Source organism: Glycine soja, chromosome 7, assembly GCF_004193775.1.
Source record: "Glycine soja cultivar W05 chromosome 7, ASM419377v2, whole genome shotgun sequence".
NCBI lineage: Eukaryota > Viridiplantae > Streptophyta > Magnoliopsida > Fabales > Fabaceae > Glycine > Glycine soja.
The window spans coordinates 13,073,150-13,088,656 of record NC_041008.1 but is presented as its reverse complement, the minus strand read 5'-3'; the positions used below and the strand labels follow the sequence as shown (position 1 = coordinate 13,088,656).

At 35.2% G+C, this 15,507-nt stretch overlaps 1 protein-coding gene and 1 non-coding gene across 2 annotated transcripts; one reads left to right on the top strand and one right to left on the bottom strand.

The window, feature by feature from the left end:
* Nucleotides 1–6,999: 6,999 nt before the first annotated feature.
* On the top strand, nucleotides 7,000–7,106 carry LOC114420787. Its single transcript, XR_003668420.1, has one exon. It is a non-coding gene; the product is annotated as a small nucleolar RNA R71 (small nucleolar RNA).
* A 3,888-nt stretch (nucleotides 7,107–10,994) lies between these two features.
* LOC114418787 (transcription factor bHLH18-like) lies at nucleotides 10,995–15,507 on the bottom strand. The gene is made up of 4 exons (XM_028384294.1): nucleotides 15,359–15,507; nucleotides 14,585–15,211; nucleotides 11,897–12,268; nucleotides 10,995–11,276 (listed from the first exon to the last, which is right to left on the bottom strand). The coding sequence occupies exons 1-4, from the start codon at nucleotides 15,392–15,394 to the stop codon at nucleotides 11,166–11,168; spliced, it is 1,146 nt and encodes a 381-aa protein (XP_028240095.1). The 5' UTR covers nucleotides 15,395–15,507; the 3' UTR covers nucleotides 10,995–11,165.

Here is a 15,507-nt window from a genome sequence, read left to right as displayed (position 1 = left end):
CTCTTTTGAGGCAATCAAAAGCCTCTTTGCATTTATCATTAAAGTCAAACTCCACCTCCTTTTGCAACAAGTTGGATAGTGGAAGGGCTACTTTGCTAAAATCTCTTATAAAGCGCCTATAGAATCCTGCATGACCAAGAAAAGATCGCACCTCTCGCACACAAGAGGGGTAAGGCAATTGTGATATAACAAAAAATTTTGCTGGATCTACTTCAATGCCCTTATTGGAAATAATGTGGCCTAAAACTATACCTTGCTCAACCATAAAATGACATTTTTCAAAATTTAGAACAAGGTTAGTTTCAATGCATCTATTCAAAACCTTTTCTAGACTATCCAAACAAACATCAAAAGAGGATCCATATACAGTGAAATCATCCATAAACACCTCTATGCAATTTTCTAAAAAATCACTGAAAAATACTGATCATGCACTGCTGGAAGGTACCAGGGGCATTGCACAGGCCAAAGGGGCAGGTGAATGTGGTTTTTTCCTGATCCTCAAGAGTAATAGTGATTTGCATATAACCAGAAAAACCATCAAGGAAACAGTAGTGAGATTTACCTGCCAGGCGTTCAAGCATCTGGTCAATGAATGGCAGGGGAAAATGGTCCTTTTTGGTAACTTGGTTCAACCTCCTATAGTCGATGCAGACTCTCCAACTGTTCTGCACCCGAGTAGGAATCAACTCCTCCTTCTCATTTCTTATCACGGTGAGGCTGGTTTTCTTCGGGACTACCTGGACGAGACTCACCCATTGGCTGTCGGAGATAGGATAAATGATTCCAGCTTGCAAAAGCTTGGTTATCTCCTTCTTCACTACATCAAGAATCATCGGGTTGAGTCTTCTCTGTGGCTGTCTTACTGGTTTAGCCCCATCCTCTCAATTTATTCGATGCATACATGTGGATGGGCTAATACCAGGAATGTCCGCCAGGGTCCAGCCTATAGCCTTCTTATGCTTCTTGAGGACATATAACAGCTTCTCCTCTTGCTCATCAGCAAGGGAGGCAGATATAATTACTGGAAAACTTTTGCTATCATCCAAGTAAGCATGTTTTAAATTTGATTGCAGAGGTTTCAATTTTGGTGTGGCCGGCTGGATAGTGGAAGAAAGAGATGGTTTCTCAGCCTGTACCTCATAAAGAAAGTCAGAGGTATGTGTACTTCCTGAAACATGGTTAGTTCTATCTGACTCTATAAAATCAATCTCAAGAGGTAAAACATCACTATACATGTAATCAATATCAATTTTAGATTCACTCTTAGCATTAAATTCAGACATATGATCAAGTACAATTTCAGACTCAATGCATGAAGAGTGACAGGCATGCAGATTAGAATAAAGATCATTCATGTATTCATCAACAACATGGTCAATTATTTCAGCACGAAATACAGAAAGATCTTCAGATGGGTGTTTCATAGCATCAAGAATATTAAAATGAACAGTTATATCACCAAACTCCATAGATAGTGTGCCTGCATATACATCTATCTTAGTTCTAGCAGTTTTCATAAAGGGTCTGCCTAGAATGATGGGAACTGATCCTTGAGAAAATCCCTCCTCCATATTCAAAATATAAAAATCAACAGGGAAAATTAGTTCACCAACTCTAAATAAGACTTCCTCTATGAAACCAATAGGATAGGCAACACTTCTATTAGCTAAATGAATTACCACATCAGTTGACTGCAAAGGAACTAGAGATAGAGAATTAAAAATAGACAGAGGCATAACACTAACAACAGAAGCTCCTAAATCTAGCATGCCATTGTCAAACATACTATTCCCTATAATACAAGGTACGTTGAATGTACCTGGATCTTTACATTTTTTAGGGATTTGGGGGACAGATTTACCAATCAATGTAGAGACATTTCTGCCCATGCTAATTCTTTCACTTCCTTTAAGCTTCCGCTTATTAGTGCACAACTCCTTCAAGAATTTAACATATCTTGGAATTTGCTTTATTGCATCCAGTAAAGGTATGTTTACCTCTACTTTTCTAAATGTTTCCAAGATCTCCTTCTCTGCCTCTTCCATTTTTTTGTTGGGAACTGCTCTTGGAGGGAATGGAAGAGGGATATGCTGCTTCTGCAAATCATAATTACCAGTGGAAGATTCACCTGCACAGAAATTGTTAGGTAACTTACTCTTTAAATTTTTGTCATCATCTTTTTCTGGAGTAGAGTGAAGTTGGGCAGGTTCATTTGCGGATGAGGAAGGTTCTACTGGTTGAGGTCCTTGACACTGCTTTCCCGACCTCAATGAAATGGCACTCACATTTTTGGGATTCTGGACAAATTGAGAAGGCAACTTGTCAGAATTCTGGGACTGTTGTTGATTTAACTCTGTAGCCAATTGTCCCATCTGATTAGTTAAGCTCTGAATGGAGGCTCTGGTCTCTTGTTGAAACTGCATGTTTTGCATAATTATTTGCCTCACAAGTTCTTCGAGGGAAGGTTGCGGAGGAGCCTCAACTGTTTGCTGTTTCTGGGGCTGTTGTGGTTGTTGCTGTTGTTGTTGGTGCTGGATTGGTGGAGGAACGTATGATCTGCTTGGGCCAGCAGCATTATGAAAATAAGGCTGTTGTTGTTGCTGCTATTGTGGAGGACTTGACCATCTAAGGTTGGGATGATTCCTCCACCCGGGATTGTACCTGTTGTTGGAGAGGTCATAATTGTTCTGTTGTGGCAGATTTTGCTGCTGAGGTTGAGGAGGTCTATTGTAGATGTTGGCAGCATATGCTTCAGGCTGTTCAATTGCTCCAGATTGCAGCACAGAGGGGCAAAGGTCTGTATGGTGGTCGGCAGAGGAGCATAAACCACAGAGTCTTGCGACAGGTGCATATTTCTGATACATGGCCAGTTGGGTTACCAAGTTAACCAAGGCATTTAGTTTATCTTCAAGCTTCTTAGTTTCAGATGATGCAGATGAGTTTGTAGCTACCTCATGCACTCCTCGAATGACTATAGCATCATTTCTGGCGCTAAACTGTTGGGAGTTGGAAGCCATCTTCTCAATTAAATTCCTGGCTTCAGCAAGGGTCATGTCTCCAAGGGCTCCACCACTGGCAGCATCTATCATACTTCTCTCCTTGTTACTGAGTCCTTCATAAAAATATTGCAGAAGAAGTTGCTCAGTGTGGCGTCCCTAAATTAATGACTGGTTTAATAGTAATAAATTAAATAGCAGAAACCATGGGAAAATTTTTCGCACTGTTATTTATTTCACGATAATTAATTTCAGAAGGAAAATTATCACTATAGAGTCCTGAGTGGCGAGTTCACAACTCTATTCGGATTCATTTCTTTTTGATCACTCATAACCTCCAAACTATTTTTCTTTTTCTAAAAATACTAGCCATCATTTTAGGTCGTCACGTGAGAAATAATAAGGTGTGTTTGGTAAACTCTTTTCAAATAAAGTTCATTAACATTTTTTTTTTAAATAACAAGATAAAACATAATTGTTTTCATCATCGAAAACTGTCCAAAACATGGGAGTTTGCAAAATAGTACAGTGACATCCAAAGCAAAGGTAATAACTGGGGTGGCTTCAGCCACAATATATACAATCATCAAAATTTCTATACAAGAGGTCTACCCACCCAAAAATCAAAAGAGTAAACCTAGCAGTCTGAACTAGATACACCCACCCACAAAAGTATATACGCTTAATCTAAGGAGTTGTCTGCTGTGATGAAGAGTCGTCGCTATTCTCCATCCTTCCAGGACCACTCTCCTCTGTAGAGTCTGCCTCAGGTGCTGGCATAATATCCTCTGGAGAATCAACATTAGGAAGTGGGTCCTCATCATCCTCTGGTAAGTCAGGGGCATCCATAACAGGTTCAGGAGATGACTCCTCTGGGTCCCCTTCAGGATCCTCTTCAGAGGATGACACCTCTATCAATTGAATGGGCTCAACTAGTCGATATGGGGTAAGCGTAGGTAGTATCCACTCCACAGGTTGATGAAGTGTGCATGTGGGTTGCTCCGGATGTACAAGCGATGTAGTAGTGAGTCGAACTGTGCCGCAGAATTGGCACCTCTCGTTGCCCTCGAGGGTCTCCCAAACACCCTCTAGGCACTTCATCACGACGTGATCACGGATCAGCTGCGCTGCCATCATGATCTACAAGAGATAAAAGAAAGGGGGTAGACTCTTTCGCAAGAAATCTAACTACACAGGCAAACAATACAATGCGACCTATGACTGCTGCGTACAGTCAAAATGTCTTTTTCAAGAGATTTACTCTCTGGTAATCGATTACCAAAGTATGTAATCGATTACCAATGGCCAAAAACAACTTACAACAGCCATTACAAATTGGAATTTAAATTTTACACTGTGTAATCGATTACACATAAATGGTAATCGATTACCATCAGTTACTAAACATTTTGATTTAAATTTTAAAACCTGTAATCGATTACACAAGTCTTGTAATTGATTACCAGAGGGAATTTTTCAAATAATTATTTCCAAGATAGTTAGCTGGCCAGTTGCCACGTAAGCCTCCCTGCCTCATGGACTTTTGCTCTTTTATTGGTTGACTGCCAGGAGCTCGCCTGCTGAGGTACATCAGAGGTTCTCACTGGCTGACTATGCCCGGGTTGGGTTGGGATTGATCAAGCTTGGTTTTGGGCAATAGCACCCCACCTAACGTCCCCAAGGTCTCCTGACCCCCGCGATATATCCTCAGGTACCACTCTGTGGTCAACTAATAAAAGTTGGAAGACTGACTCTTCCACACTTTCTCACACAGAGTTTATTGGATTTTAGGACACCCATCATATGTGGTACTAGGTGGCGGTCGGGCGATGGCGCAAAGCAAATATTCCATTTCCACAAGCCCAGGCATAAGCACACCATCCCCAGTTGCCCACCTTTAATTTGAGTTCATGTACGCGTACGTAGTTCTTCTCCTCGTTCCTCTTAGCACCGGGTTTCCATCAATCCCTCCAAGCCTTAACATTGTCAACCACCACAATGCATCATCTCTTATAGTTGTAGTCTCTTCTGGTTTCTCTCTCGGATTACTCTCATCCTCACCATCAATCAATTCAATACACACATCCACAAGACTTAATAGTGTCCTTGGGAACCAATACAATTCAATTTGAAATGAAACTACCATGAAAAAAACCAGATTGGCATCAGAAATTTTTACTCAAGATTCACTCAAATTTCAATGGGTTTTTCCTACAAACATACTTCAGTAAAGTCCCCATCCCTGATTCGTTAACCGTTGGATTGCTTTGAAATTTTAACTGAAGGTTCCTAATACAGAAATATAAGTTTTGATCGTTGAAATATGTAAAAGAATGTCTTGAACGCGAGATATAAATTTTTTACCGTGACAGTGAAAACTGGTACTGCACAATCGAATTTTCTGTATAATTTGACAACTTTTCTACATAATTTTGCAGATTTTTAAAATCTAACTTATATACATCCAATTCCACTCAAATTTGATCCTACAAGTCCTAAACCATGTATAAATCATGTTCAAACTAATTACAAACCTCAAAAAAAGGTAAATCATATATAGGTATCCAAAACCAACAAAATTTAGTGAGTTTTCAAGGTTTGAAAGGTGAAAATTTTAATTGGGTGATTTTGGGGTAAACTCTCATCTTCATCAAGTCTATAACATTGAATTAGACTTGGCCAAACTGATTTTAGAGTAAAATCTCCACCTATTCAAAATTGGACCTCTCAACACTCAATTTACACTATAAATGACTCTCTTTTCACATTTACTACTAATTTTTCTCATTTGCTCTCACTAAGCTTCCCTATAAGTCCTAATTGACATTCTAAATTCGAATCAACTCTCTTCAAACTCAGATTTCCACTAACACCAAATTTGGCCTTCTAAACCTCAAAATCTCACACTTTTCCACCTACAACACTACCTTCCTCACATTTAACTCTAAGCTAACTCTACCAATCTTCTCTACCAGTTTACTAACTGCATTTTAAGCATACATAAACATCAAAACATCATCATTTAACCATCAATCAACATGGGCAGTTTTGCTTAAATTAAACATATCAAGTTTTAGCATGATTTACAACAATTTCCTTCACAAACAACTACCTAAATGCGATAACCTAGTAGAACTACCCATTATAGCTCCCAAGAACCCAACACCCTCAGATTTCAAGTGAGAAAAAGTTCACCCTTACCTGGAATTGAAGGTCCCTTGATGTAGAGGTAGGTTCCTAGGCTCCAAAAATAGCTTTAGCTTGAAATTTTGTGTGGAATTGAAGAAGAATTTGAAGCTTGAAGAAGGCTAACAATGGTGATGGAGGAGCAAGAAGAAAATGTAGGGGAAGAAGGAGAAGAGGCTGGAAATTTCTGGAGGAAAGAGAGAGAAGGTCTTGCTTTTAACATTTTTTTTCTTTTTCTTTTCCTTTTTAATTGCATTTCCACATGCAATTTTGTGATTGGAGCAAAAAGGGCCCACCTTTAATTTGACTTTGACCACGTGCTCAGCCATAAGAGAAGAAAAATCTGGACCTTTTTTTATGCTGAAATCTTGCCTCGATTTGCATGCTATCTCCCCGGTTCCAGTTCTTCGCGTTTCTCTGCACCTGTCGGGACCCGTTTTCAAAGGTAAACAATATATATATATATATATATATATATATATATCAAAATGCTTAGAATGAGGCCCTGAGCGTGGTTCAGAGGTTGGTTTTGTTTAATTATTAGTTGCATGCAAAATGATAATTTTTAGACTAATTAATTGTGAATTAATTCATAACCGTCTAATTACGGGTTACTCTTCGTTAATTAGTCTAACCTGCGTATTTTCCCCCAATGTACATATTTCTACCAAGAATATATATAAATATATATATATATATATATATATATATATATATATATATAATTATACACTGAATAATATATTTTATTAATTATTTAAATGTAATATTTACAGAAATTTCGGGTAGAAATTCCAAGATGTCACACTCAGAAATCTGGTGGTGAGGGCAACTGGCGCATAATTTTTTAAATCTCTCCCAGTATTCATATAGGATCTCTCCACTGAGTTGTCTAATGCCTGAAATATCCTTTCTGATGGTCGTGGTCCTGGAAGCAAGGAAATTTTTTTCTAGGAATACTCTCTTGAGGTCATCTCAGCTCGTGATGGACCTTGGAACAAGGTAATATAGTCAGTCCTTTGTCACTCCCTCTAAAGAATGAGGAAAGGCCTTCAGAAATATGTGATCCTCCTGGACATCTGGTGGTTTCATGGTGGAGCAGACAATATGAAATTCTTTCAGGTGTTTGTGTGGGTCTTCACCTGCAAGGCCATGAAACTTTTGAAGCAAATGGATCAGTCCGGTTTTAAGAACATATTGGACATCCTCATCAGGGTATTGGATGCACAAGCTTTCGTAGGTGAAATCAAGTGCAACCATTTCCCTTAGAGTTCTCTCACGGGGTGGAGGTTGTGCCATGTTCTCAGAATGTTCAAAATTATAATGCTCAAAATCAGGATGTTCAAAATCACCAATAACAAAATGCACAGACTCTCCAGTAACAAAATGCTCATGATGCTCAAAAGGTATAAAATGATGTCTAACTAATCTATGAAATGTCCTATCTATCTCAGGATCAAAGGGTTGTAAGTCAAATGGATTGCCTCTAGTCATACACTACATTCAACATACACACAACTAGTTGCCTTCTTATGCAAGTAACAGTGTAGGTTTGAACTACAACTACCATTAAATGATATCCAAATGACTTGAAATTTTGTGAGCAACCTTATAAAATGATGAGAAGATAGCACAAAAAAATTCAAACGAAAATTCAAAGTCTAACTATAGAAGCTAAAAATGATAAGTTAAGAAAAATAAGAGAATAATACTTGGAAAATAAAAACTTTTGATGGAATCGCAATTTTTGGAATAAGGAGACCTCAGGCGGCTGCCATGGCAGGGGGAATTTTTTTCTACCCCAAATACATATATAATAATAGCGATTCTAATAACTGGAGCAAAAGTTATGGCCATTTGAAGTTTTGACAAAAATCAAATTTGCTACTTTTTGGGAACTTTCAAATCTGACCAAACTAAGGGCTCCAACTATTTTCTACAAAAAAATTCAGCCAAAAATAATAACTCTAGCTACCAAAACAAAAAATCTCAATTAATTAAGCAAGGGTGGTCTCTAAAATTCGTTGCTAAGGGATTTCCACTACTACCCTGTGTCCCAGTTCAGCAAAAGTGGTCGCTAAATCCGTCGCAATGAACTATTCACAGCAAAACACAAAAGCTGAAACAGGGGAAGCGCTGAATAAAAAAACTAAAACAAAACATCACACTAAACAAAATAACAAGACTCTAAACACACTAACACAATACTAACACAACACTAACACAACATGAAAGCATAAAACAACTAGACATAAAGCATGAATTATGAACCTTTGGACACTGCTCCCCGGCAACGATGCCAAATTTGATCGAGGCCGTATCCGAATCAAATAAACATTAAAATGCAGTAACTAGGAAGTGATCCTAGGTCATTTCCCAATGAGCAATGATAAAAAAATTGTTCATAATATACTAGTAGTAACAGTAACAATGGGGGGGGGGTTGTTTGTTGTGTGAATTAAAGAACAAGCGAACTGAAATACGAAATTGATAATAGTAAAAACGTGTTGTTTCCTCTGGTTCAGAAGCCATTCTCTTGTCCTAGGTTATGAAGAATTCGTCCCTAACAGTTAACCACATAATCCAACCCTATTTTAATTTACTAAGCAAAAATCAATTTAGGGCTGTCAATATGTGATTAAGCAACACATACACCAATTAGCCCCTTGTTCATTAAGCACAAACGCAATTTAAGCACAGAGCCAATTAATCGAACACGAAGCGTGCACAAATTAAAAGAACGCATGTGGGTTAATTGGTGAAGGGAAAACTGTCAGGAAACTACATTATAAACAGAACCTCGAAGAGAGTTAAGCTTCATCCTCAGAAGGAAACAACACTAGAAATTTAGCCTTCTATAATTTCAACCAAAATCAAAAAACGCAATTGAAGCTAAAGGCAGAAATGTAAATGAAACTAGAAATAGAAACGAGAATGAAACTCAAACAAAAACGTAAATGAAACTAAAGGCAGAAGAAGAAATAAAAATGAAATTGCAATTAGAAGCAGAGAATGGAAAAGTGCATTACGTGAACAGTAACAATAAGCTCAAAAACGTAAAACCCTATATGCTCTAAATGATAGCTTAACAGAATAGCCTTTACACGAATCCCAAGGCTACTATATATAAGGGTCACTCAGAGTCACTGGGCCCTATTACATTATTCTGGCCCAAAACAAAATAAACACTGAACAATATAAAATGAAATTGCAATCTCCTAATTTAAAATTATTTAAGGTAAACGTTGTTTTATTTGCCCTCTTTAAGTCCACGACCAAAATCCGGATTAAGCCCAATGCTTCATTTGTTCCTAAAATTAGATTGAAAACATCAAAATAGCTTAATGAGCCCAAGTAATAAAACTGCCAAATTAATTTGACAATTAAGACTAATTAGTAATTAAAATGGTGCAAAAAGGGTTTAAGAAATAAGAGAAAATAATGACACACCACACCTAATCAAGACCTTTGTGTGTTTCTGGCCATAACTTTGATACCACTGTTGGGTAATCAACGCTCACACAAACAAAATTACTCACACCCACAAAGGATTGTGAGAACACACACAAAGATTACACCATAGGAAAAATAATAACAAACACAAGAATTTAACGTGGTTTGACACTTCTTGCTTATGTCCACGAAATCGTCTCAAAAAATATTTCACTATCACAAAAATGATTACAAGATTGTAACTCATCCCAAATAGTGTATCACTCTACAAATCGGAGTATCCTACTCGATGGTTACAAAAAATGATAACACTCTCACACAAAGACACTTTTCTCACAACAAAGCGAATTTGTTTCAGAATCTCTCTTCTCACACTCTCTCTCTTTGTGTGTTATTTTTCGACTAAATTTATTCTCTATTTATAATGAAGATTGTCACCAACTATAATAAATAAGTTCTCTTGGAAGTTAAAACAAAACAACTTTCAATACATCCATTCAACTAAGGTTCATCTAGTAAAATGTAATCTTCCACTTTGCATTTAAGCTACTTAAACCTTAGTGATAAAAATTCAATTCCCAATATGCATGCACCTTATCTTTTGGCTTGAAACTCTATATGTTCTATGCCCAACAAGATGAAACGTCACAACATCTATTTTTCAACTGCCAATTCTCGAGAGATGTATGGAGTAAGTGCTACCAATGGGCTGGTATTCAGATAACTTATCATGAAGAGAGATCCTCGAAGAAACTCCATGCAACATTCTATCCAAGGGGAGAATCTCAAGATATATCAATGCTGGAAGGCGTCTTGGTGTGCAGCGGTATATATGGAGTATTTGGCTTCTCAGAAACAATTGATGTGGAGAAGACTATAGAGCTTATTAAGATGACATCTTGGATGTGGTTAACTGCAAAGGATAAGACTTTTTCATCATCATGGATTGCTTGGGCAACAGATCCTGTTTTGTGCAAGAAGGGAAATCTGTTGTGATATTTTTCTTTCTTATGTTGTATTGGGGTGCAGTGAGCGTTATTTTGTTGTATCTTGGGGAGGGAGAATGAAGCTTTAGGAAGGGCTAATTATGTAGGGAATGGAGATCATGGTGTCCTTTCCTTCTGTAACTTGGAATCTTTAAAGTCTGGTTGAAATTCTTAGGATGCCACTGCTACCTTTTATTCCCTTCATATATATATATATATATATATATATATAATATACTTTTGGTTAATAAAAAAAATTGTAATAATTATTTTAAAAATCCTATTTATAGTATTTTCTAATGTGGTAGAATTGAACAAGTTATTTGCAGTGTGTTCTTTAACAATAGCCATTTTCACTCTTTCCTTTAAGTTCATCTAAAAAACACTAATTTTCCTCATAATTAATAAGTGTTGTGCATACCTTAATACATTATGAGGTTCAATTTCATTGCAAACAAATCCTCATCTTTTTTTTCTTGTTGAAATTTAAGAAGCCAAACTAAAATTTCTGCAAACCTCACTCTCCATAAACAATTGCATATTATATTTGGCACTCTTTGGAATATGACTTTTGAATGTCATGTGACTTCAAGAGATCTTGCCTCAGTGTTTTTACTAGATCATTGACTGCCATACCGTATTTGTCGCCCATCTGCAAGATAGATAAAGTAATTTAGAATATCAAATTGTTATACACTGTACATACATATGGAGAATATATATAGATATTCTCATGTTAGAATTTCATGCACTTAAACTTTTTATGTAAAAAAGAAATTATATCCATCTTTCTTTAGAGAAAGATATGTAAGTCTGAATATTTATAAAAAGAAATTATATCCATTCTCCTAAATGTTTAAGTTTGATTAAAAGAAAAGTGTTAGTAACTTAGTATCACATTCTCCAATAAACACTTACTGTTAATTAAAATTTATAAAATCATGAGGCTTATTAAATTCTAAGATACGGATTCAACAAATCTTTCAAAATAGATTCTCCTCTATCTTCTATCTTCTTTAGCTAAGAAAATCAAAAGGAGAAGCACAAAGTGAATGGAAAGATAGATATAGAAAATTGAAGAGAAAAAAAATAGAGAAATTAAGATATAGAGGCTAGAGAAGTCTTTCCCGCAGAGGATTCAAATCACAATATATTATTTTTAATAAATTTTATCTAATAATAAAAAACATATTAAAGAAATATATTACTAACAATTTTCTTTTCTAAAAATGTCGATTGCCAGGAAAATGAAATATTATCATTATTGTTTACCTGGGCAATGATTGTAACTTTTAGTGTGGAAGTCCCGAATGGCAATACACTACTACTAGCAAGAGAGAGATGGAAACTTTGAAGCAATGCCATGATTTTGAGCACAATATCCTTTTGTTTCTGGCAGTGGATTCCAATGAGAACTTCATTTTCCAACACCCTTGCTTCAACTTGAGGTAGTGGTGGCGTGGATCTATAAGAGTTGGTTTCACATGATGATGTGGCTTCTTCTCTTGAGCACACTTGGGATTTCTTGATGAATATTCTTGAATATGTTGTTTTCCTCTTGTTCTCATTCTCTAGCTCTTTCACTCTCTCTTGAAGTTGTTTCATATATGTGATAGCTTCCCGAAGTATATAGGCCTTGTCTGTCTATATATCGATCATATTTATAAAGTTATGTAATTATATGCAAACTTGTTATAATAAAATTTATATAAAAAATGTGCAATTAATAAACTTAGGCTATACACACGAATCCAAACAAAATTACGGTTTGACTAATGCATTGTTTTATTTATGACGCAATTTTGTTTTTCAAAAAATATACAAATATAACATGTCTAGTCTAGTTGTGTCATTTGGAGACTTTTATGTGCTGTTTAAATACTACAAATTTGTAAAGCCTATGAATAAGCACGTGGTGTAACTCGTATGTTGAAATGTGAGAAAATACTACATATCTATATTTCTACCTTTAAACATGTCAAAACTATTCCTTCAATTTCATAGTTATTTCAACGTTCAAACTTCAAACTATTATTCTCTTCATAATTAAAACTACTAGAGTTACTATTTGTGATGGACAAAAAAAGGAAGTAATATATAATATTAATTACATAAATTAATGAAAAGGTACTGATAAAAAATAACGAAAAAGAGTTCATAATGAAATTATAAAAGGTTCCAGAGTTTCACGAGGATAATAGTGAACTACGTAAAGCTTTTACTCATTATTATGCTAAGTAATGAGTATCATAGTACTTTCTAATATGTAAAACAACTAATATAAAGCATGCATGAAATACAAAAGTTACAAACCCTTCGTCTTACTTCACTGACATGAATAAGAAGAGAATTTTTTTAAAAAAAAATATAGCAAGTCTTACACCTTTATTATATTATTTTAATTCAAATACTTCATTATTTCATTTCACTCTACCAAATTATACATTAACATAACACTTATAATATGATGATGATGATAATGATGCAAGGTAGAAAGAAAAAAGTAAGCTGGTCTGGTTGAACAGGCCAGGATGCAGAAAGCTTTGCTGAAAAGGTGCAAAAAGTGCAGCAAACACTGTAGAAAATTGTGGTCTGAAAAAGTGCTGTAAACATGTTTTAAAATTGAGATAGACAGCTTTTTTTCTGCCACAGTGGCCATGCTTTCATTCCAACACAAGGGAGCTTTTGTACAATTTCTCTTTCCATCATGTTCGGTTTAATTAGTTCTTGAGATCCAATGCATGGAATCAGTCCTCTACATGCACTTTTATTATTTAAATGTTAATTTATATGTACTGAACATTATGCTATATATTAGTACCTTTATTTGTGTGTTATCATCTTCTTAATATATATCAATTATTAAAAACATTCAATTAAATATAAATGTTAGTAAGAAATTTTCTAACTCATTCTATTATTATGAAAAATTTGTTTGAAATTACAAAACTTTATAAATCTTAAGTCTCACTCTTAATTTATAGTTTTTAAATGAATTTTAACTGAAATTAAGAAATACGTTACTGTCTTACTGACATTTCTCTCTTTCTAAAATTATAAAAATTCAAAAACTATCTTACTTGTAAAAAGTAAATATTTCCATGCATATACACATGCTTGTACATATTAGCACATTAAATGCTAAGATGTACTGTAATAATATACGACTGTTTGAATATGCTAGTCATCAAACAATGAACCGGTTCTTGCTACCGCTGTCTGATTATTGCCTGCGTGCTAATACAAAATGTTACAATCATGCAACAGTTCCACATAATTTTGTGGAAATTTCTAGAGTTTAATAGAGGTTTATTGTAAAAACAAAAATAGAAGTTTTGTAAAAAAAAATAAAAAAAACACCCTGATATTTTAAGATAATTACTAGTATTATACAGCACAACAAACCAGAAGATGCACTTCAAAACCAAGTTAAAGCACACTTACGATAATTTTAGGTACAAAATCACAATTAAGATCAGATGTTTGATGATTGAGAAATTAAATAAAAGAATTTTTTATTAAAGCTAGAGTTAAAACAACTTTAAAATTAATTTTTACAAAATTACAATTAACGCTAGAGTTAAAACAACTTTCAATACCTACGGATGAGAAAAAACTTAAAACAATTTTTTATTATATTTATGAATTTTATTATTTCATTTTAAAATTAATTTTTATTCAAAATTGACTTTCAAAATTAATTTTATAAACACTCACTTAAACATATACTTATATTAATTGTTCGTGATGTGAGTGTACGTATTATTTATTTATTTATTTATTTATTTTTAAACTATAAATAAATTTTAAGAAAATAATGCAATTGGGAGATTGAGAAAATATATGTGTATTGCGAGAAAAAAATGTAATAAAATAATTAGGAGGATTAAATTTTTCTTGATTAATTATGAATCTAGCTAGGACTTATTAACACATGAATTGTGAAATTGTAGAACACACCTTCTTCAATCCGGGTATGGTGGCAGAGAGTGCAATGAATCTCTCAGTGAGTTCCCGTCTCCTTTTTCTCTCAGCCATTATGTGATCTTTGATCTCAGACGAGGTTCTATGCTTCTTGGCACCTTGCTTGGCCTCTGATTTAGTGATGATATAGTCACTGTTGAGTGTTATTTCTGAGCTCAAAAGGGAAGAACATGTGGCCTCAAAATGCTTAGGGGAATTGTTATAATTAGGTCTATCATGGAGAGCAGGTTCCACAGTTGAGTTTTCAAAGGACAAAATGAAGGTAGATTTGGATGGTATCTGTGAATTGGCAACAATATCTTGAGAAATAGTGATGGAGTTTGAGCTATTACACTTGAGCATTTTGCCATGCCTCTCATCAAAGCTTGCATCCTCATCATAGGATAAGGTACTACTTCCCATGGTGCTTGTGGTGGGAACCAAAACATTGTTATTACTATGATGATGATTATTTTGTGACATGGTAGAAGAGTGGTGGTGGTGGACACTTTGATGAAATGAGAAATTTGGTGGCTCTGGCTCTAGGACAATCCCAGTGAGGAGCTTATCCTGATCAAGTGAGTTAATGTGAGATTGACCATTGGAATTGTCGTCACCCATTTCCTATAACAACACAACGGGAAAACACCAAATAGAAGGGTTAAAGAAAAAAAAAAGATTATCTATGTATTGTAGAGAAATCAATGATCATCACATTCATACAATAAAATATAAAATAGAAATTATTATTTTTAATTAGTGTCTCATTACCAAAGAAGAAATCCAATTCTGCCACGAGTCTTCCATCCAAAGAAAATTGGAAGAACTGAGATTTTTGCCCAACCAATAGTATCTTTAGGCCTATATGAATGGAGACAAGAAACCCAACTCGTTATACATGCGACCTCCATTTCCACCGT